Below are 24199 nucleotides of genomic sequence, written 5' to 3' on the forward strand. Positions count from 1 at the left end.
CGTTAAATATTTTTGTCCCACTCCCTATTTGTAGATTATTGTAATAATTAAAATGCGTTGCTACACGCCAGGAAATTTTTACGTAGATTACCCATTTTATACTTACAAACTTTTGAACCAAATGCCGCCATTATTCCAGCTTACAGATGACGAAATGGAAGCACACCAATAATTTCATCAGTGTCATGCCCCCAGACAGAATTAGAGCTAGCCATCTGCTTCCAGAGGCTGAACTTGAAACCTCATGCTGTGGATTGCTATTCCTTCTTGTGTGTTTTTGGCACTGAACTTCCTGATAAGACTTGGTGGACTGCTTGGTGCCAACAGTTCTACCTCCAAGCTTCAGTACAAATGGTTTTGATTCCCATCTAATGGCTTTTCTTTGCCCCAGTAGAGGCTAATGCCACTTCCCAGAGTTTTATTCTGGTTTTATAACTTAGCAAAAATGAAACCCCAAATCCATCAAGAACAAAAGCTTGATAGAAACACCACTCACCAGGTGTGGTGGCACACGCCTGTAATCCTAGCACTTTGGAAGGCCAAGGCAGGAGGATTGCTTGCACCCAGGAATTTGAGACCAGGCAGGGCAGTACAGTGAGACCTCGTCTCTACAGAAAATAAAACAATTAGCCAGGCATGGTGGTGTTCACCTGTAGTCCCAGCTACTTGGGAGGCTGAGGTGGGTGGATTCCTTGAGCCCAGGTGGTCAAGGGTATGGTGAGCCATGATCTGCTACTGCACTCCAGCCTGGGTGACAGAACAATAACCTATCTCAAAAAAACAAAACAGATACTCTGTATTAGGAAAAAAATATGCATGAGTCACAGATATGCAGGTTCACGTGATTCCCCAGAACTTCCACGAATCACCGACCATGGACATCATAATAGCCATAGGTATTGTGGATTTGCTAACAGGCAGTATGCCATGCTGTGCTCTTCACACATGCTCTCATTTAATTCTCACAAAACCCGTTAGATGGGTGGTCAGTCCATAACGATGTATCTACTATCAGCTAAGTGCCAGGCACTACTGTATGCTGTGGAGGTGCAGCAGCGAGTGTGGCAGACGAGATCCTTGCCCTGGGGAGGCTTACTTCCTCATGGAGAGAGAGAAGGAGGCAACTGACAAGAAAACAAACGAATAATGCCGATTGTGATGGATGCTTTGAAGAAGGCAGTTGTATTGACCGTGCCCATTTTTAAGTGTTGTGGTCAGAAAAAGGTCTCTTTGAGGAAGTGACATTTGGGGGGATAAGCCAAAGAATGAACAGAAAGCCTTACAAAGCTCTGGAGGAAATGTTTTCCAACAAAAGAAGTAGTGGGTGCAAGGCCCTGGGGTGGGAAAGAGCTCAATCTAGTCAAGGAACTGAAAGGAAGCTGACGTGTCTAAAGCATCATGAGCAAGGGAAAGAGTGGACTGGAAAGAAGTTGATGATGCGGGGCCGGGTTACCAGGCCCTGCCGCCCTGCAGGGAATCTCAGTCTTCCACTGGTTCAGGAGGAAAGGGTTTGGGGCAAGGAGTGACATTCCTTGAATTCCCCTTTTGGGAACAGCTGCCGAGGGATAAAAGGAGAGGCACAGAGACAGGTGGAGACAGTATAGTGTGCGAGGGCAGCTTGAGCCGAGTGGGTGGCAGTGGCTGGAGAAGGAATTTATTTGAAAGCAGTTTGGAGGTAGAACCACTGCGTGGGAGGAACCAGGAGCAGAGAGGGCTTGGGGTATGAGCCTACTGGGGTAGATGGTGGAGCTGTGCTTACTGAGATGGGGAAGATGCCAAGGCATGTGTTTAGGAGGAGGGGATCAAGAGCTTGGACTGGAAGTTTTCACTTGAGGTTCCTGTCAGACCACCACGTGACGATACACACGAGTCTGCGGCTCAGGCTCAGGAGACAGCTCCAGCTGGAGAGAACAGTTCAGAAAGCCATCAGCTAGAGAAGGGATTTAGACCTGTGGGACTTTATCAGTTAACCCGGGGAAGATGTGTAGATAGGAAATGCAGTAGAGGACCCAAAACAGAGTCCTGGGGCCCTCGGATGAGACAGTTAAAGAAGGAGCCGGCAAGGGTGATTGAGAATTACCTGCCTTGCAGGAACGACCAAAAACCAAGAGTATGGGGTCCCTGCAGCCAAGGCAGAAAGGCATTGTGGGAAAGGCATAAGAGGCACTGGTTAAGGCATATGCTGTTAAAAGCAAAATATGTTGCCAGGCACGGTGACTCATGCCTGTAATCCCAACACTGAGAGGCTGAGGCTGGAAGATTGCTTGAGGCCAGGAGTTCGAGGCCAGTCTGGGCAACTGTAGCAAGACCTCCATCTGTACTTTTTTTTTTTTAAGGTAGAATAACATGGGGATAGTCCACTGCATTCAGCAGTGGTGGTGACCCTGGCAGTAACTGCTCCAGCAGAATAGGGAGGACAGAGCCTGCTGGAGCACATTGAGGAATGAACTCCCAGGAGGTCAGGATAAAGGGTAAATAGCTCTATTTTGCTGTGAAGAAAGTGGAGATGAATGGACGATAACTGCAGAGAGATGTGGGGTTGAGAGGTTCTCTGTTGCTTGCAGGTAGTGGTGGTTTCTAAGATGGGAGATACTGGAGTAGAATGACATGCTGGTGAGAGTGATCCAGCAGAGAAAGAGAATGATTTAGGAAAGCGCCAGCTCGGGAGGTGGGGAGGGTTAGAGCTGAAGGTTAGTGGTGAGACTGGCCTTTGATAGGACTCTTCCATTACAACAGGAGAAGACTGGGCAATGTGGGTTAGATGTTGGGTAGATCCATGGTGATTGGGGTGGAAAGATTAGGGAGCTATCTGAATACTTCTGGGTTTTTTTTTTCCTTGAGACAGAGTCTCGCTCTGTCACCCAGGCTGGAGTGCGGTGGCCCGATCTCTGCTCACTGCAACCTCCACCTCCCAGGTTCAAGCGATTCTCCTTCCTCAGCCTGCCAAGTAGCTGGGACTACAGGCGCCCGCCACCAAGCCCGGCTAATTTTTGTATTTTTAGTAGAGACGGGGTTTCACCATATTGACCAGGCTGGTCTTGTACTCCTGACCTTGTGATCCACCTGCCTCAGCCTCCTGAAGTGCTGGGATTACAGGCGTGAGCCACCGCACCCGGCTGGTACTTCTGTGGGTTTTTTTGTTTGTTTTTTTTTGTTTTTTCAGTTAAGTATTACCTCCTTGTTATGGATAAGAAACGACTTGGAGGGATCAGCTGTTTTGTCCAAGTTCAGATGCCTATTAAGTGGCTGAGCTGGATTTGCTGACTCCAAGGCCTCTGAGTGTCTGGATCACCTTTTTGCTGTTCCTTCCCCTCTGATGCGAAGCCCAATGTCTTGAGCACCCTGAGTGCCCAATCATTGTTGAGTAAGTTCTCCTAAGTAGCCAATCCTCGGGTGCAGCTAAACTTTCCATTGTAATTGTACCTGTTTGCGGTGCTATGTTAGTCATGCCATAAGGTGAAGGAAGGTAAATGCCAGGGACTCTGGAATTTCCTTTTTATGTTTTCGTATTTCCAGTTGCTGTTTCCTTTCACAGCAGCCTAGGCAGAAGAGAAACCTGCCACTCTGACCCCCATCGGTGCACAGCAGGTGGACAAAGAGCAGAAGGTCCCAGTAGGACCAGAACAGGAAAGGGCCACGGGTCAGTTAGACTAGTCAGGCCCACAGCATCCCTCCCCTTCCTCAGCCTCCAGCCCCCTCTTCTTTTATTATGAAAATGGTTGCAGCCCTGAATCTGACTGGAGGGAACTCTCCTTAGGCTCCCAGCACAGAGACAGTCCTTCCAACTCTTGTCAGCAGAGTAGTGTTGGTGTCCAGTGCTGAGAAACCTCCACTCCAGCTTAGTCTGGAGCCTGCCAAAGGGACCCCCCACCCAGTGCCCTACCCTGGCTGACTCTTCACCACTGTACCCTGCAGTAGATGCCTTGGTATGTGTTGGTTTAGATTAAACTCACTTCTTTACTCAGCAAGAGTAATTAGGGAAATTTTCCCATCTTATTATTCATGTATTTGGCATGAACAGTGATCTAGAGTTTTCCTTTGGACTCAATCAACTCTTTTGCATGGTTGACTTGCTCCAAAGGTACAAGTCTTGCTAAAGGAATTTTGCTTCTAAGCTGTGTTCTTCAGGTGCAGAGGGATTCTGTTCTTGGCCTAAAACAGGATTTCTTTTTCATCAACATATTTTGCATGTAAGTTCTTAGTCACTCTTTTTTATTGAGACTTTTATCGGGCAGGGGGCGTGGGTTTGACCATCAAATTTCTCGGCCGAAATCGTCCTTGCTCAATACTAACTAACGCTACAGTATTTCTCCCCAAGAACTCCAGGCAGACTTCCTGCTTTGCATGTGGCTTGTTCAAATTGGAGAATGAGCAGCAGAAGTACCAACCCCAGAGCCCAGCTGCAGGGACAGCGAAGCACCATGCATTGAACGGGACATACACGGAGCATATGTGAAAACCAGTTTGCTCACATTCTGCACCAGGCGACGTGTGCAGACACAGAAGGACTCTGGTTTTGGAGTCCCACACCCACTGATACTGCGTTCCCCACCCTGCTGTGCTGCTGCCAGCGCCTGGACCCCACCCGGGCCCAGCTGTCAGTGGGCCATGCATTTGGGAGAAGTTCCAGGGCTGATCCAGGCAGCCTCAGCCACCAGTTCCTGCTGCTGCTGTCTCATATCGGCTACCAAATCTGGCCACCTCTCTCCATGCCCCATTCCCACTCCTGAGGGTGGAGGCCACGTCTTGCCAGGACCATTGCACCAGCCTGTTAGTTGGCCCCCTTGCTGCCTATATGGGTCCCTGCTACCTTACCCATTCTGCAGCAAGAAAGATTTTTCTAAATCACAAGTCTTACCATGTGATTCTCCTGCTTCATTGTCCAGAGGCTTCCTATTCTCTAGCCTGAACTGCTTCATGGAGTGAGAGAGGGGCTTCTCAAGATTGATTGTGCATCCAGTCATCTGAGAATTTTTTGTTTTTTTTCAGACAGGGTCTTGCTCTGTTGCCCAGGCTGCAGTATGTGGTATGATCATAGCTCACTACAGCCTTCACCTCCCAGGCTCAAGGATTCTCCTGCCTCAGCCTCCCAAGTAGCTGGGACCACAGGTGTACACCACCAAACCGGGCTAATTTGTTGATTTGTATTTGTAGAAACAAGGTCTCACCATGTTGCCCAGGCTAGTCTCAAACCCCTGAGTTCAGGCGCGACTCCAGCCTCAGCCTCCTAAAGTACTAGGATTACAGGCATGAACCACCTTGCCCAGCCACCTGGGGATCTTGACATGAAGATTCTGATTCAATAAATCAGCAATTCGGCATTTCTAACAAGCTTCCCGGGAACACCAGTGCTGCCGGTCTTCGTGCTACACTTTGAGGAGTGGGGAACCTGGTCTAATTTCTTGCCACTTGCCTAACTTGTTATTCCAGTTCCCAAAGTGCATCCTACTTTTGCTCACTGCAGAAGAGCTGGCCTCCCTCCCCAGAGCACTCTCACCCTGGCCTGGCTGCTCCCACAGGATTGGAGACGGCACTTCCCTTAGAAGCCTTCCCTGATTCTCTAAGCCCAGGAAACAAACGGCATGTTTGTGGCCTGGGTGATAATGATCTTTATGCTCAATGACGAGGGGTGAGACAGCTGGCCTGTGAGGTGCAGGGGAGCAGCCAGAGGTTTCGTTCTAGAGTAGGTTCTATGAAGAAGGTTCCTGCATCACCTGGGAGGCATGTCTGCCAGGTACCATCTGCTGAGTCCATTCCTGCCTGAGCAGTAAGGGCTGCTGAGGTCAGGACACTGGCGGAACAAGGTCAGCCGCACAGCCGTGTGCACTCAGGTCAACCAAAAGTGCTGTCAGAGTGAGCACGTTCATTACAGAGGTGAACACCTTTTTCAGAAAGTTCTTTTCCAACCACAGCTTGAGGGAGAGTTATAGACACAAGACTCTGCTGTAGACATTTTATTTCTTATTTTTCTGTCCTTATTTCCTTAAAAAAAAAACAAAAACAAAAACACTTTTTCTCTGGGATGTCCTTCCATTTTCTCTTTCTCAGGTTTTTTACATCCGTTTCAGTTGTAAAGTTACTGCTTATGCAGGTTGGCAGTCTGCCATTCCTTGGCTAAAGAAATCCTGAATTTTGCTAGCATGCTCCTGCCAGGGTCCCAGCGCCAGACTCTGCTGGCCCTTTAGGGAGCTGAGAATGGAATCTGAAGCATGAGACATGGCATGGTCATGATGTACTGGCCAGACCTATTTAGCCGTGTGATCGCAGCTTGGGTAGGAGCAGTGCCAGTTAGGTCTGGAAAAAGTAAAACAACATTAGTTACACAGCAAATAAGTTCAGCAGCCGGGTAACAGCACCCAAGAAATGTTGAAAAGGATGTGACATAGGAAGAGATCTAATGTCATTGTGATTTGCTACAAAAAATCTTTCTGCCCTCTAACTGTAAATGGTGAGGAGTACTTCCTTTCTGGATTTTATTTTCTCTTTTTCTTAAAGAGAACATCGAAGAGAAAGTATTTTCCTCTGCTCCCCCATCTCTGCCCTCCTGGGATGTGTTAAGTCTGTTTTGCAGTGTCATAGTTACAGAGGTTGAACAATGAGTCTGCTTAAGACAGATAACAACTTCCATTAAACTGCCAAGCTGAGTGAGATGTTCCTGTGTACCCAATAATTAGTAAGTGCTGTAGGAAGTTATATAAGAAAGTGGGAAAATTTGAGACATCAGTTCTTTTCCTCTCCATCATAGAAAATCATACTTTGCCTTATGGGAAATGGACAGGAATGGATCGAATAAATTGTGGAAGAATATCATTTATGTGAAAGGGGAAAAGGGTTAAGCAAGGGCAGCTAAAATGTCTAGTCTTATTCATCTTCTTGAACTGACTTTGAAGCAGTATTTACCACGTCTGAAAGTGAGGAGCTCTGTGCTCAATGACATGGTCAAATCTCCAGGCCCTTTCTTCATCTGCCCCCTGGTGGACCCAATGCTGAAAAGAAAATTCAACAGAAGAGCTCCCTGGAGAAAAGCTGAGTCCAATAAGAAATGGCGTCCTTCTGTGTATCCAGGGGCCTCCACATTCTTCTCTTATCCTCATGAGTATCCTGTAAGATAGAAAATAATATTCTCACTTAAAATCAAACTAATGAGGCCAGGCACAGTTGCGGAGACCTGTCATCCCAGCACTTTGGGAGGCCAAGGTGGGTGGATCTCTTGAGCCCAGGAGTTTGAGACCAGCCTGGGCAACACGGCGAAACCCTGTCTCTACGAAAAACACAAAAATTAGCCGGGTGTGGTGGCATGTGCCTGTAATCCCAGCTACTCGGGAGGCTGAGGCAGGAGGATCGCTTGAGGCCAGGAATTTGAGACTGTAGTGAGCTATGAAGTCACCACAGCACTCCAGCTTGGACAACAGAGTGAGACCCTTGTCTCAATCCAATCAATCAATCAAAATCAAACTAACAATTCCAAAACATGGAACTCATATATACATCAACCTCCATCACAGGGAACATATATTTCCACATGGAAGTGTCCAGGCCCAAGCACTCAGTTTATCCCAAGCCTCCCAAAAGTTTTGTCATTATTTTCTATAGTTTGTATAATAAAATCAATAGTTTTTTTTTTTTTTTTTTTTTTTTTTTTGAGGCGGAGTCTCGCTCTGTCGCCCGGACTGGAGTGCAGTGGCCGGATCTCAGCTCACTGCAAGCTCCGCCTCCCGGGTTCACGCCATTCTCCTGCCTCAGCCTCCCGAGTAGCTGGGACTACAGGCGCCCGCCACCTCGCCCGGCTAGTTTTTGTATTTTTAGTAGAGACGGGGTTTCACTGTGTTAGCCAGGATGGTCTCGATCTCCTGACCTCGTGATCCACCCGTCTCGGCCTCCCAAAGTGCTGGGATTACAGGCTTGAGCCACAATAGTTTTTTTTTTTTTCCATTTCCCAAATATGAAAGCATATAACTTAAGGACCCGCTACCTATGTCCTCCAGTGTCCTGAAGCCTCTGGTCCTGTGGTGTCCCTGAAGTTCCTTGCAGTTGCTCACACAGCTCCAGATCACCTCTAGGATTCCTGACCCCGCTGCCTCCACTCCTGCGTTTTCAGCCCATCCCTTCTAATAAGCATGCTTCACCCCACCCTGAACACTATCTCGTTAATGGCAGTGCATCCACGCAGGTCTGCAGCAACTTCAGTTCTCGCTTCCTCTGAGGAAAGAATTTGACCAAGGGGCATAAGGCAGAGTGAGAAACAGAGGCAACTTTTAGAGCCGAGCGAAAGTTTATTTAAAAGTTTTAGAGCAGGAACAAAAGGAAGTACACTTGGAGGAGGGCCAAGCGGGGACAGGAGAGATTCAAGTGCTGTGTGGCCTTTGACTTGGGGTCTTACACGTTAGCATGCTTTGAGGGAGGGGGCAGTGTTACCTGTCCCCAGATTCTTCCCTTGGGGTGGGCTGTCCTGAAGCGCAGTGGCCGGCCAGCACTTGGGAGGGGCCACCAACGCACTGTGTTTGCCGAGGCTGTGCACATGCGCAGTTGAGGCGTTCTCCCAGTTAAACGCCATCATTTTGCCTCTTACCGCGTTTGCTTGAGCTCACTCACCCGATCTTATCGGGAAGCTGCTAATCACCAGCTTCAGATGTTTTCCTGGTTGTAGGGGCCCTCTCCTGCCCTGCTCACGTCTGCTTGACTACCTTGCTAACGATCCTTCCTTCCTCACCGCCCCTTAGACACAGAAGGCTGTGGAGTTTAGCAAACTTTACTAATGGTTAACTGGTGGAAAGAGACCAGCACAACACAGGCACCATCTTAAGATGGAAAAGACTGGCCATGGTTTCCCTAAAAAGTAACCCGTCTTTCTCCTTGCGGGGAGTTTCTTTTCTGATTGGTTGGAATCTGCTGGGCACCTCTTGTCCCCTCTACACACCCTTCTCCCCTGACCAGGCTCCAGCCCCCACATTTATATCAAGGGCTTATGATGAGCCTTTGTGTTCTCTTCCTGCCACTCCAAACCAGGTTCCCCACCTGGCTTTCCATATCTAGAAACTCGCAGAGATGCTGTGGTTTCCATCCTCAACAACACAAATCACTACAGAAACTCTGAGATGGCTCTTCTGGGTCAGAATCGCAGGTAGGGCTCTCACACAACCTCTGCTCAGAGCACCCCGGGAGTCTCCTTCCTGTGATGGCATCCACTGGCTTTATCAGGTTACCCCGCCCCAGGCATCCTAGTAGACCCCTTTCCCTCTGCCCTCCCCTCACCCAAGCCGAGAATCGTTGCCCTAAGCTGACAGTCTAACTGCGGAAGCAGCATGGAACAAAGGCAGGAGTGGGTTGGAATCTAGCTTCCCTATGAATAGCTCTACAACCCTGCGCAAGTTTCTGTCATGGATGTATCTGTCTCTGCAGCATGCATTTTCCCCTTTCCCAGTTTATAGCCCGCTCCCCGCCACTCCAGTTCCAGCAGGAATCCAGGTGGTGCCAGGAAGGGAATGAGTGTATTCCATTTCCCCGGTCACAGGGATTGGTTCAGGGGCAGTGTGATGGTTAATGTTAGGTGTCAACTTGGCTATGCTATGGTGCCGAGTTGTTTGGTCAAACACCAGTCTAGGTATTGCCATGAAGGCGTTTGTTAGGCGTGATTACCATTTAAATCAGTAGGCTTTTACTGAAGCACATTACCCTCCATAATGTGGGTGGGCCTCATGCAATCTGTTGAAGGCCTTAAGACTGAGGTTTCCTGAAGAAGGAATTCTCCTCAGTCCTGCAACACAGACCCTCTGCCTGAGTTTCCAGGCTGTTTGGCCTGCTTTGTGGATTTTGGACTCATGATGGCAACATCAACTCTTACCTGAATTTCTAGCCAGTGCGCCTGTTCCCAGAGATTGCAGACTTGCCAGCTTCCACATTCGCATGGGCCAGTTCTTAAAATCTCTCCCTGCTGTCCCCGTATGTACATTGGTTCTGCTTCTCTGGAGAGCCCTAATACAGGTAGGCGTGGCAGTCCTTTTTCTGGGAAGGCTGGGAGATATGGAGTCTCTTTCTCTGAATAGTGGAATTCAGACAGACATGGAATGGCTGCCGGGTTTCAAGCTCTGGACCAGGCTCCCAGGAGCTCACGCAGGCAGCACCACTTCCTGTCAGTGGGACCGCTCCCTGGGATCCTCCGCTGAGACCTGGGATTACAGTGCCTACTGCATAGGGTAATTGAGAAGATTACATGAGTCAACAGATACTAATCACTCAGGACAACGCCTGCATCATAAGTGCTCGGTAAATCCAGAAGGAAGAGAGGGAAAACAGAAGACCCGGCCCCTGGAAAAGTCGACGTATGAGGTGGGCAAGCAAAAGGACTTAGAGCCCTGCCGGTTTCTCAAACCTCCCCATCCAACTCAGCTGGACGTTCATCCTAACCCTGGACGTTTCAGTGACTCAGGGCCCTGCCGGTTTCTCAAACCTCTCCATCCAACTCCGCTGCACACTCATTCTACCTCTGGACGTTTCAGTGACTCAGGGCCCTGCCCGCTTCTCAAACCTCTCCATCCAACTCCGCCGCACACTCATTCTAACCCTGGACGTTTCAGTGATGCATGCTCCTGATTTTCTTTTATTATTTACATGTATTTGGGTTGAGCGTTTGTTATTTCCACCCAGAGTGCTGAACCCCTTCTTGTTTTGACTGGGTAGTTTCTTTTTTCAGACCTGCAAACACAAAAGGTTTGACTACACCCCCTTTCCTAGAAAACAAAGCTTCTCACTCACTCTCTTAAGGGTAACTACTTTTAGTGGCTCCAGGAACTTATTTCTACCCATCCACAGGGAACTACCTTTAATACCTTACAGGTGATTCCCTTCTATGGCAGTTGCCCACATGATTTCCAGGTAAACAAGCATTTCACTGAAGAGGAAATAGGAATGGCCCATAAGCAATAAAAAAGATGATCAACTTACGGGAAATGCAAACCAAAACCCAACAGGATGCCCATATGGAAACCCATTTTAACTCACTGGATAAACAATGTAAAAGTCTTTAAAATGCTGAATATTGATAGTATTTGGAGCCAGTGGGGCGGGGGAGGATGTAAACTGTACAATCTACAATGTGTAAACACTGGTATTATCATGGAAAGCTGAACTCTGTATCCTACATAGCAGTACTATCCCTACTGAATCTATCCCTAGAGAAGCTCTTAGACATGTCCCCGGCAAACTTCCTATAAGTGTTCAGTGCTGTATTGTTGGTAACAGCAAAGTACTGCAAACAACTGATACACCCACACACAAGAGAACAGATAAATAAAATATAGAGTATTTACTTATGCATTCCAAAGACTGAACATAAATGAACTGCAGCTACATGCAGATTTAGATGCAATTGCAGATACATCTAACAGTAATAGAATTATATGAGCACGCAAAGGCATTAAGAATGATACAATGGACTTTGAGGACTTAGGGGGAAGAGTGGGATGGGGGCAAGGGATAAAACACAACATATATGGTGCAGTGGGGTGATGGGTGCACCAGGATCTTACAAATCACCACTAAAGAACTTACTCGGCCAGGCGCAGTGGCTCACGTCTGTAATCCCAGCACTTTGGGAGGCTGAGGCGGGTAGATCCCGAGGTCAGGAGATCAAGACCATCCTGGCTCACACGGTGAAACCCCGTCTCTACTAAAAATACAAAAAAAATAGCCGGGCGTGGTGGCGGGCGCCTGTAGTCCCAGCTACTTGGGAGGCTGAGGCAGGAGAATGGCATGAACCCAGGAGGTGGAGCTTGCAGTGAGCTAATGTTGGACCACTGCACTCCAGCCTGGGAGACAGAGCGAGGCTCCGTCTCAAAAAAAAAAAAAAAAAAAAGAACTTATGTAACCAAATAGCACCTGCACCCCAATAATTTATGGAAAAATAAAATTAAAAAAAAAGCAATAACTTTAGTAAGAAAGGACGTTTGCAGAATACCTACCAAATATCATATAAAGTTTAGAAACATGCAATAATCAATACATCATTTGGGGCTTTATCAAGGTAGAAAACCACAGGAATGATACACATAAAATCAGAAGAGCGGTTATTCTCTGGAGGAGGAGGGTGCCATTCAGAGGGGTACCTAAGAGTTATGTATAATAATGATTCATATCCCCATCCAGTGCTGGTTACACAGATGTTTGTTTTTATCCTTACATTACACATGTTATATTCTTTTATATGCATGAAACGTAACTTTTTATCATAGTAAAATATACATAACAAAATTTAGCATTTTAACCGTTTGTAAGTTTACAGTTCTGTGGCATCAAGTACGTTCACCTTGTGCATCCATCCACCACTCTTTCCAGAACGTTTTCATCATCCCAAACTGCTGTTGGTATCATACCCAAGAAATCATACCACCAAGTCCAATGTTATGAAGCTTTTGCTCTGATTTCTTCTAAGAGTTTTAATTTTAATTTTAGCCTTTATATTTAGGTCTTTGATCCATTTTGCGTTAATTTTTATACGCGGTGTAAGGTAAGGGTTCAATTTCTTCTGCATTACACATTTTTAAACAAACAAAATAAAAGAACAAAAGGAACCCTGATTATTTACAAGTGAAGGTGCTGGGACAGAGGTAAAGTAACATGCAAAGCTCAGACAGCTGATAAAGGCAGCAGGGGCTGGAAGCCAAATCCTGTGGGTCTGTCAAGACGACTGCGGCCTCAGCGGCAACAGCTGCGAACGCTGGTCTGCGCCCACCCACTTACCTGCCCACTGACTCCAGGACACTAGCTCCTCCCCTTTCCCCACCCACAAGGGGCGGTCCCACGTGGCTCCGGGGCTTTCGGGCTCTGGAAAACTGGCGATGCGGATGGAAGGAAAGCCCGGAAAACTTTGGCATGACATGGACCGTAGGCAACTGGTTGTGCGGCATGGACTTCAGTTCCGTTGCGGTGTGATAGCCAGGCCCAGTTTTCCCTCACGCTCCAAGGCGGGGAAGAGCCTGGGGCCTGCTCAGGAAGTTCTGCGCACGCGCGCGTGCTCGGCCCGGATTGGCTGCTCGGAGCGGCAAGGGGCTTGGCGGGAGCTTTCAGTCGCGCGGGAGCGGAGAGCGGCATCATGGCTCCGCGGGGGAGGCATCGGCGGTCGCGGCGTCACAGGCCTGAGGGGTAAGTACTGCCGACTCTCAGAGCGCGGGGACGGAGACCAGCTTGAACTGCTTCCTCGCCGGCCGCGGTTTGCGCCTCCCGGCGCTGTTCGTGCTCCACTGTGGAGCTCGCCCGAGTGGCCAGTCGCCCGGGTCCCCGGCTTTCTCGTCAGACTAGTGGGGATAAGAGGGATTCCCACCCGCACGGGCCTGGCGGGCGGGAAGACGTTAACCAGTGTCGTGTCGTTTTGTGGGGGGGTAGTAGTGCCGTCCAGAGTAGTGAGTGTCAAAGTGCTGGCTTGGAAGCAAAATATTCAGCAAATACTTATTGCCTACGATTTGCCAGACTTTAATGTTAGTGGAGTTTACTCTCTGGGAATCAGTTTTCTTATTTTGAAGACCCTGGTGTTTTCGTACTGCAAGCCACAGACTGGAGCACAAGTCGGGCTGGGGGAGCGAGCTGCCGCTCGCCTTTCTTCGGGATGGGTCGAGCAGTTTTTGTCTGTCAAAAGCAAGCGTGCGTTTGGTCGGTTGCGAAACGCGCTCTAGAATGCTGGCCGCTGATTCGTTGGCCAGTGGCCATCCGAGGCCGGGCCTGGATCTGGCGGGAAGGCTCTCGGCTTGCTGCAGACCGCGCACAAAACCGTACGCCGAGACGGTCTGAAGAGCACAGGAGTTCCCCGGGCGGGGAAGGATGCCTGGGGAAGGTGGTGCTGGTAGGTGCGGGGTTAGGGGGGAAAGCTGGAGCAGGACATGGCAGCTAGGTGGGGAAACCGAGACCCGACTCCTGTGGCCAGTGGAGAAGAGGATTAGAAAAGAATGTCAGCCTTGAATCTCAGCTGAAAAGAGTTTATCCGAAAGGCTAGTGGTTTTTGTCTTTATTTTATTTTATTTTTTTAACATTTTTGGGTTTGAGACTCATGAAATCTGTTCATGCCTCCTCCCAAAACACACTAATGCACATACAACAGAATTTTTTTTTTTTTTTTTTTTTTGAGACGAAATTTCACTCTGTCGCCCAGGCTGGAGTGCAGTGGCGCAATCTCCGCCTCCCAGGTTCAAGCGATTCTCCTGCCTCAGCCTCCAGAGTAGCTGGGATGACAGGCGTGAGCCACCACGTCCAGCTCATTTTTGTATTTTTAGTAGAAATGGGGTTTCACCATGTTGACCAGGATGGTCTCGATTTCCTGACCTCATGATCCGCCCGCCTTGACTTCTCAGAGCGCCGGGATTACAGGCGGGAGCCACCGCGCCTGGCCCAGAAATTTTACCTGTGGGTTGTCACAGAGGTTTCTGTCTCTCAGAAGCCCCACCTTGACTGCAACCTAAGGCAAGGAGGAACCTTGACTTTTTTTTTCCCCCGAGAAAGGACAAGACAGCTCAAAGAGTTTAGATGAAGAAATTTATGTGGTCTAGTTTTTGTTGTGTTTCTGTTACTTGGCTTTGTGACCCTTGATAAGTCACTTAAATTTTAGGAACCCCGGAATCATCATCTATAAAACTGCCATAAAACTAATACTTGTCCTACCTTCTTCCTTAGGTTTCATGAGTTAAGTAAATAAATCATGAACTTGTTAGAAATGCAGAATCCCAGGCCACACCCCAGAGGGACTGAATCATACACTCCTGGGGTGGTGCCAGGCAACCTGTTTCACAAGCCCTGCTGAGAATGTTGATGACACTCAAGTCTGGGAACCACCGCTCTGAACAGTTTTCTAACTTTTTTTTTTTAAACTGTGATTCACAGTAATGATGTTTTACATCACACTTAGTACACATGCCCACACATCCACACATAACAAAACAAAAGGCTTATGAACATAGTATATCCAGTGCAATGTTTCATTTTATATTTTCCTTTTTTTGTTTTTTTAAAATGCTGGCCTGGCAATCTTAAAAGGACATTATAGGACAATTGATGTGATTTAGGTATGGACTGTAGATCAGATTATGGTATCAATGTTAAATTTCTTGATTTTAGAAATTGTACCATGAATATGCAGGATAATGCCCTTCTAGGAAAGACATATTGTGGTATTTAGGGGTGGAGGTGCACAGTGTCTCCAGTCACACACACACACACACACACACACACACACACACACACACACAGCAAATGAGTAAAGGGCATACAGAAGGTCCTTGTACTATGTTTGCAACTTTTCTGTGAGCTTGAAATGATATCAAATAAAAGTATACTAAAACATTGGTTTAGACTCACTAAGCTGATTTTGCTATCTACAAATGAGAAAAATACGGCTACAATCTGCATGGCATATTTTAAAGTCAGGAATTATGTACTGTATTATTCCAGAGTATCCTCCTGTACTCTTGTATGATGCCTGGTTGGTGGGGGATAGTCTGTACATATTCACTGACTCCTGGCACTATTATTAGTAATAATAATATATAATTCCTGCCACTGTTATTTCCCGTTTTTATTCTTGTCACCATTGTTACATCTGTTTCCTTGAAGCTTGTTGAAGATATATATACAACTTTATCATTTGAAGCTATGGCCCAACTGAGAGTGTGAAGGGAGGTCGAGGGCAGGCCCTGGATTTGAACTGATGTAAATTTTAATGCAGGCTTGTCTCCCTCCTGGCTCCGTGTTGCTGTGGGCAAGCATACATCTGTAACATGGGATTCACTTCTACCTTATAGGACTGTTAGAATTAAATGGGAAAAGGACGTACGGGAGCCAGGCACAGGATGGAGCAGGTGTCCGGACTTAGCATTAGCCTACCTCCCCTTTGTTCAGCTCTGCAGAGAAAGTCAATCACTGCTGATTGATTAAGGCCTCAGGGAAAAAGTTAACAGCAGGATTCCAACTTTTCCATGTCCCTGAGGGGGAGAGGTATGTTATTTTATAACATTGGTGATAGGATTTGACCTATAAAAAATAAATTTGTGGAATATGGGTTCTTTTTTTTTTTTTTTTGGGTAAAAATGTGTGGAAAGGATCATAACTATGGTGTTTTCTCTGTTATTTTAACTATTTCCTAACTCTTGTGGGTTTTTTTGCTGTTTAATAGTGCAAGACATTCGAAGAACACTTTAGAAAGAACACGTTCCATGAAAGATGTAAGTTATCTTTTTGTGTTGTGGTTTTCTCAAAATTGACAGTACAAAATAACATTTTTTGGGTACCTCAGTTTTGTAGACTTCACTTGGCAAGTTCAGTGTTTCTTGTAGTGAAAAAGTGTGTTCATTTTCCTCACACTTTTTCCAGTATAGTGGATAAAATGACTTTTGTTAATGTTTTAGAATTTCCTTTATTTCTAAGCCTAGGTTGGTTTTATTTTCGTTTAGATAATAGGCTTCATGTAAAAATTGTACAATGCTGTAAACTTAAAGCCATTTCTCATTGTACTTTTCAAGAATTGTTTATAATTTCATGATACTCCACTTAGTTCACATTACAGGTTTACTTTTCTTTAGAATAGAGTCTTAGAATAAATGTATGTTAAAGTGTGTACATTTCTTTAACATTCTTGATTGCTAATTCCAATATTTTTTCCAGTGGCTTGTGTGATTGACATCGTAATCTCACATTAACAGTGTATGACAGTGTCAGGCACCCTGGAAGGAGTTATTTCTGCTTGTTCTGCCCTGGGCTTTCTTTGTCCTGCATAGTCCTTAACCCCAGCCTGAAGAGGATAGCTCTCTTCCCCTCTGGGATCCCCCTGCAGAATTTTGCTCAGCGCTCTGCTCCCACCCCAGCATTACTTCGCGGGTTCTTTGGGTGGGTTTCTCTCAGCTGTCCTGCTTTGCCCCTGCCATTGGTAGCCAAAGTCCAGTGTGCATCGGAGAGATGCTAAGCTCCAGCCTTAGCTGGAAGCCCAGAGTGCCTGGAATGGATTCAGCTTTCCTGTCCTTCCCTCTGCAAGGCAGTGCCTTACATGTGGTGGAGGCCCCCTATGCCTTGGGAGGGGCTGGAAGACCTGTCAGCTCTCTTTGCATTCCACCCACAAGCACTCCAGGAATGATTCTTTTACTGGGGGCATCTGAATGGTCAAGTTTGTATATGGTTTGCCAATTTTATTTTACCTCCTTTATACTTGCCAGAATTTTCTTATTTTCATATCTGTTAATACTACCCTTCCACATTTTCTGGAACTACCATGAAAGTTTGTCTCATTTTATATATGTTTTCATGTTTCATTAGATTTGGGGTAGCAGACTTCATGGGTGTATCAGTATATTGAACTGTAAACCCTGGTGTCCTTTAGGAGTTTTTAACCCATGTGTACCCTTAAAACTGTTTATGAACTTTTGGGTATATGGGCATATTTCCGGAGATAGGACCCATCACTTTCCCTAGGTCAGAGGTGTAGGCAAACTGGTCCATGGGCCAAATCTAGCCTGCCACCTGTTTTTGTATATCCCTGCAAGCTAAGAATGGTTTTTACATTTTTTAATGGTTGAAATAAAATGAAAAGACTATGTCATAACATGTGAACATGATATTAAATTCAAATTGCAGTGTTCAAAAGTCAAATTGTATTGGAACACAGCCATGCTCATTCTTTTCTGTGTGGTTACTGTCATCATTCACATGACAGTGATTGAGTTAGTAGTCAAAAGAGAAACCTTATGGCCTGCAAAGCCTAAAATAATTTACTTTCTGGTCCTTTATAGAAAAAGTTTGCCAATCCTTGCCTTAGGTTATCAAAAGAGTCTGTGTCCCCAAAAAGTGTTAGCTTGCTTCTTTCTTTTTATTTTACCTGAAACATTGTAATTGTACACATTTGTGGGGTATGATTTGATCTTGCCATACATGTCTATGTGGTATAATGACCCAATCGGGGTAGGTAGTAAATCCATCACCCCATGCTTAAGGATTGCTTCCTTAGGCAGCAGTGATTACAATAATATTCTTGCTTCATAAATCAGCCTGTTGTTCTTTGTGAGAGCCAACTCAATAACTTCAACTTTATTCACTTTTAGAAAACTGGTCAAAAGTGCAAGCCTATTGACGTGTTCGACTTTCCTGATAATTCTGATGTCTCAAGCATTGGCAGGCTGGGTGAAAATGAGAAAGATGAAGAACCTGATGAGACCTTTGGTTAGTACTTTAAATCTTTATCCTAACATAACTCTAAAGCAACAACATTTAGGCCAGATATAATAAAAAATAGAAATATCTTCAAATATAAAAATTAGTTGCCTGCATGTAAATATAATATTCTCAGGGGAGTACTTGATAATTTGAATTAATTTTTCTCACGTCTAGGTACATTGAAACTAAGAACATTATTAAAGTGGTGGCACTCTTCTAGTGGTATTCGTTAACAATCCAGTCACATGAGGACACTTACTATAGTACTCTGTAACAAGAGGAACATAGAATACATTTTTTACTTCATTCTAACATTTGATAGAGCCATTAATTTAGGGAGGAGAAGAGTATGGGTAATTTTCCTTTGTCCTAAACTCATGGAGGCAGGGGATACTTTGGGAGAGCCAGTGGGAGAGCTTCACCTGTGTTCCTTGGAGTATGAGGTAAAAGGTCAGTACCTGGCTGGCCAGGAACGTGTGAGTTGTCAGGGTGAGCTGCTTGTGTCACTGGGCACTCCAGAGGCCAGAAATGACAGAGAAAATGCCATGTGCCCCCACATCTAGAACTGTAGTAGTCAGGCATTTTTGCTGGAATAAGTTTTAAGAGAATTTTGAAGGCTTTGGTTTAATTTTTTGTTAATAAAAGAAAATACTATACATTTTATAAGGTGAAATATATTCACCAGAATAATGTCTTTTATTATGACTTGATAAAAATGTGCTATTTGTCTAAAATGTAAATCTAAAAGATCTGAACCTAAAACCCCATAATTTAAAAAATGGAAATGAATTCACACCATAAAATTCACCCTTTTAAAGTGTACACATCATTGGTTTTTAGTTTATTCACAAGGTTGTACAACTGTCTGCATTATCTAATTCCAGAAAATTGTTATCATCCTGTAGAGAACCCTGTACCCATGAGGGGTCACTCCCTCTTCCCCCTTCCTTCAAGCCCCTGGCAGCCATGAATCTCCTTCCTGTCTCTACAGATTTGCCATTTCTGTACATATCAGTGGAATCCTAGACTCTGGTCCTTTGTGACTGGCTTCTTTTACTTAGTTTGTGTTTTCAGGGTTTGTCCATGTTGTAGTGTATATCTACTTCATTCCTACATGTTTTTATAGCTCAGAAATACTCCATTGTTTGAATATACCACAACTTGTTATCCATTTATCAGTTACATTTAGGTGGTTTCTATTTTTTGGCCATTATGAATAATGCTGCTGTGAACATTTGTGTATGAGTTTTTGTGTGGGCTTTTTTCACTTCTCTTGGGCATATAGTGGGAGCAGAATTGCTGAGTCCTGTGGTAATTCTATTTATAACTTTTTAAGGAACTGTTTTACAAAGCAGCTACATGACTTTATAATTCCATGGCAGTGTATGAGAGTTGTTGTTTCTGCACAGCTTCACCGAAACTTACTGAGTTTTTTATTCTAGCCATCCCAGCACCTCATTGTGGGTGTGAGTGTATTGGTGGGGGGTATGGGTGGTAAAATGTAGTTTACCATTTTAACCTTTTTTAAGTGTGTTAACTCTGTAGCAGATAAATACATTCACATTGTTGTACAACCATCATCACCATCCGTCTCCAGAACTTTTTAATCTTTCCTAACTGAAACGCTCTATCTATTAAACAACTTCCCGTTCTCCCCTCCCCTCAACTCCTGGCAACCATCATTCTGCTTTCTAGGAATCTGATGTAAAAGGAAGCATACAATAGTTGGTTCTTTGGTAACTGGCTTATTTCATTTAGCATAATGTCTTTAAGGTAGCCTGAGTCAGAATATTTTATTTTATTTTTTTATGAGGCAAAGACTTGCTCTCTTACCTAGGCTGAACTGCAGCGGTGTAATCTCGGCTCGCTGCAACCTCCATCTCCTGGGTTCAAGCAATTCTCCCTGCCTCAGCGTCCCGAGTGGCTGGGATTCCAGGCGCTCCCCTCCCCTCCACACCACGCCTGGCTAATTTTTGTATTTTTTAGTAGAGATGGGTCTTTGCCATATTGGCCAGGCTGGTGTTGAACTCCTGACCTCAGGTGGTCCACCTGCCTCAGCCTCCCAAAGTGCTGGGATTACAGGTGTGACCCACCGTGCCCAGCCAGAATTTCCTTTTTAAGTTGAAGGGAGGCATGGAATCTCTCCAAAAGGCTTTAAGTTGAAGGGCGGCCTGGAATCTCCCCAAAGGGCTTTTCATTAAAAAATACTGTGTGCCCGCTATATGCAGGGCACTTTGTGAGGTGACCTCTCTAGGCCTGTAGAGTTTATAGTTTAATGCAGTGGTTTCTAATGCAGAGTGTATGACACCTGACAGGAATGAGGAAAGAAAATGTTAGATTTCTGATTTATATTTTTATCTCATTAAAATTTCCCCAACCTGGGCAACATAGTGAGACCCTGTCTCTACAAATAATTTAAAAATTACCTGGGCATGGTGGCATGTGCCTGTAGTCCAGCTATTCAGGAGGCTGAGGCAGGAGGATCACTTGAGCTTAGGTGCTCCAGGCTGCAGTGAGCTGAGATCGCACTACTGCATTCCAGCCTGGGCAACAGCGTGAGGCCCTGTTTCAAACACCAAAAATAATTCCATATAAGTGCGGTAATAAAGGTTTATTATTCATAAATATTCATGTGTTTGTTGGTGATAGGGTTTAAAATTTTTATTGTTGAGGTGTGAGATCAAAAACATTTGGGAAGTGGCCTGTTTAATTGATCTTGATTTTGTTAGTTGAACAAAGATTGTTTTGTACTCCATTGTAAGGGAATAAACTTCAGTATTGCCCAAATAGCCAGACTTTTAAAGTTGTCTTCTTTTTTGTCTTTTGAAAGATCCTCCTTTACATAGCACAGCTATATATGCTGATGAAGAAGAATTCTCCAAACTTTGTGGACTGTCTATCCCTTCAACTCCTCCAGGAAAAGAAGCAAAAATAAGGTACTGGTATATTTCAAGCGATTGTTTATTCATGGTTAATGGGATTTCTGAGATAGAAGCTAATAAAAAGAAAGCGTTTTAAGATACTTTGAGCCAACTTGTTATGCTTTTTCTCAAGAGAACTGAGGCATAAAAACTTTATTAATAATTGACAATTACTTACGATAATTATAATAGCTGTGATAACTGACAGAATTCATACCTGATTATCCTAGAAATCATGCCTAGGAAGATCGTTTAGCTTTGAGTCAAATAAGAAAGGAGGGAAAGATTTTATGAGCATAAAATTTTAGGTGATTTTTGGGAGGTCTCTTTCATTTACAAATTCTCTTAATTATCACAAATGAGATGTTTCCTTGTATATGGTAGGTGATAATTACAAAGCAATACAAAGCCTGTTTCAGATGCATTGTCCCTCAGGTGCATTGGTTTGAGTCTTTCAGATTTATGTGAACGTATAGGTCAGGAAAATCTCTATAAAAATGATTTCATAGAGAAAACTTGGGAGCAAGTTATATAATGCAGAACGCTTCGATAACTGTAGTACTCATTTTAAGTTGTTACCTAGAGCAGCTCTTTGACTTATGGACCTCTATTGGGTAATAGGTCAGTTCTAGTTACTAAATGTATTTAGCAAGTATCAAAAGTGCAGTGTTTATTTATTTATTTTTTTGAGATGGAATCTTGCTCTGACTCCCACGCTGGAGTGCAGTGGCGTGATCTGGGCTCACTGCAAGCCCCGCCTCCCAGGTTCACGCCATTCTCCTGCCTCAGCCTCCCGAGTGGCTGGGACTATAGGCGCCCACCACCACGCCCAGCTAATTTTTTTGTATTTTTAGTAGAGACTGGTTTCACCGTGTTACCCAGGCTGGTCTCGATCTCCTGACCTCATGATCCGCCCACCTTGGCCTCCCAAAGTGCTGGGATTACAGATGTTAGCCACCGCGCCCGGCCAAAACTGCAGTTTTAAACATGCCAGTTGGGCAGAAATCTGAGAAGTCATTTTGAGATTGTCTATACTAGAGAAGTTTTATAGTACTTGGTTATTTTGGAGACTCACTCTGTCACCAGGCTGGAGTGCAGTGGCGCTGTCTCGGCTCACTGCAACCTCGGTTCAAGCAATTCTTCTGCCTCAGCCTCTCGAGTAGTTTGGACTACAGGCGCGTGCCACCATGCCCAGCTAAGTTTTGTATTTTTTAGTAGAGATGGGGTTTCACCATGTTGGCCAGGATGGTCTTGATCTGATCTCGTGATCTGCCTGCCTTGGCCTCCCAAAGTGCTAGGATTACAGGTGTTTACCACCGCTCCTGGCTGACTCCAGTTTTATATGTTACTGAAAATCAATAGAAGTCATACATTTGGAAAACATGCACTCTAAACAGTGGTGAATGTAATTTTTAAAGAGGAATGCTTTGAGTAAACATTCACATGGTTTAAAAATATAAAAAGGTGTATAGTAAGTCCTCATATCATGTCTACTATCCATCTAGCTCCTAGAACCCACTTCTTCCCTCTCCCTTATTATTTTCTCATATGTCCTTCCAGAATTTCTTGGTGCATATAAAAGTAAATATGAAATACATTTTAACCCTTTTTTTGTGTACAAAAGGCAGCATAGGTTCTACCTAGCTTTTTTCACTTACTACATCTTAGAGATCTTTACATGTCAGTACACATGGAGCTTTCTCATTCTCCTACCCTTTCCACAGCGTGAGTGTTCCTTAGTGTGATTATCCAGTCCCGTATGAACGGGCAGTCAGGCTGTTTCCAGTCTGTGCTCTCACTCCCAGTGCCACTGGGAGTGCCATTTCACACTTGTGCTTGTGTATCTATAGGATATAGTCATAAAAGTGAAATTCTGAGTCAAATGAAATGTGTGTTTGTCATTTTTATAGTTATTGCCACATTGCCACCAAAGTGAGATCAAACTTGGATTTTTGCCAATGTGATAGGTCAAAAATGCTATCCCAGCCTAGTTCTAATTTGTATTCTTCTTAGGAATGATTGAGCAGCAATCATTTAAAAGGTCTTAAATTTGTCTTTCTGCAAACTGTTTATATCCTTTTTACTTTAGTTGATGTTGGTCATTTTCTTCATGACTTCATTTAAACATTAGTGAGATTAGCCCTATGTTACAGTTTTTTTTTTTTTTTTTTTTAAACTGGTTCATCTGTCTTTTGACAAAACACCTAATGGTGGTGTTTTTTTTCCAACATAGAAAATGTTTAGTTTTATTTAGATGCAGTGATATATTTATCACTCTTAGCGTTTAGGGATTTTGAGTCATAGTTAGGAAGACGTCTCCCTTCCTGTTTTCTTTTAGAACTTGTATGATTTGTATTAAAATCCTTGATCTTTTCTATTCTTCTGAGGTATAAATGCAGCTTTTCTCATTTTTTAAAATGACTTTTAAGAGCTACTTGTTAAGTTAAAAGCAAAGTTACAATCTTTATTGGGTTGAGGTAAATTTATAGATTTATTTATAAAAGCTGATCTTTATTAGTTTTGGATTTGGTTTGTTCTTGCTTTTCTAGTTCTTTAAGATGCATCATTAGGTTATTTATTTAAAGATTTTCTTTTTTGATGTAGGCACTTACAGCTGTAAACTTCCCTCTTAGTACTGCTTTTGTGGTATCCCACAGGTTTTGGTATGTTGTGTTTCCACTATCATTTGTCTCAAGAAATTGTTCAGCTTCCTTCTTAATCTCTTAATTGACCCACTGGTCCTTCATTAACACTTTTTCTCTGTGTGTTTGTATAACTTCCAAAATTCTTCTTGTTATTGATTTCTAGTTTTATTCCACAGAGAACATACTTGATATTTCAGTTTTTTAAAAATGTTTTAAGACTTGTTTTGTGACCCATCACATGGTCTGTACTTGAGAATGATCCATGTGCTGACGAAAAGAATGTGTATTCTGAAGCTGTTGGATGAAATGTTCTATAAATATCTGTTAGGTCCATTTGGTCTACAGTGCAGATTAAGTCTGCTGTTTCTTTATTGATCTTCTGTCTGGAAGATCTCTCCAGTGCTGAAAGTGGGGTGTTGAAGTCTCCAGCTAATGTATTGGGGTCTGTCTCTCCCT

At 44.5% G+C, this 24199-nt stretch overlaps 1 protein-coding gene across 7 annotated transcripts in view; it reads left to right on the top strand.

Moving 5' to 3' along the window:
• Positions 1-12954: 12954 nt before the first annotated feature.
• The window catches only part of CENPU (centromere protein U), a 42066-nt gene continuing 30821 nt past the window's right edge, over positions 12955-24199 (top strand). For 6 of the 7 annotated variants that reach the window (XR_749559.2, XM_010377930.2, XM_030918761.1 and 3 more), the window contains exons 1-4: positions 12955-13137; positions 16151-16199; positions 18066-18183; positions 21008-21113. Coding sequence is in view for 6 of the 7 variants with exons in the window: in XM_010377930.2 (XP_010376232.2) it covers positions 13088-13137; positions 16151-16199; positions 18066-18183; positions 21008-21113 (323 nt within the window). In the remaining variant the exon portion in view is untranslated. Of the gene's footprint in view, positions 13138-13687; positions 13832-16150; positions 16200-18065; positions 18184-21007; positions 21114-24199 lie in introns of those variants that run through there. The other variant, XM_030918746.1, reaches the window with a different exon arrangement.

This window comes from Rhinopithecus roxellana, chromosome 2, assembly GCF_007565055.1.
Source record: "Rhinopithecus roxellana isolate Shanxi Qingling chromosome 2, ASM756505v1, whole genome shotgun sequence".
Lineage (NCBI taxonomy): Eukaryota > Metazoa > Chordata > Mammalia > Primates > Cercopithecidae > Rhinopithecus > Rhinopithecus roxellana.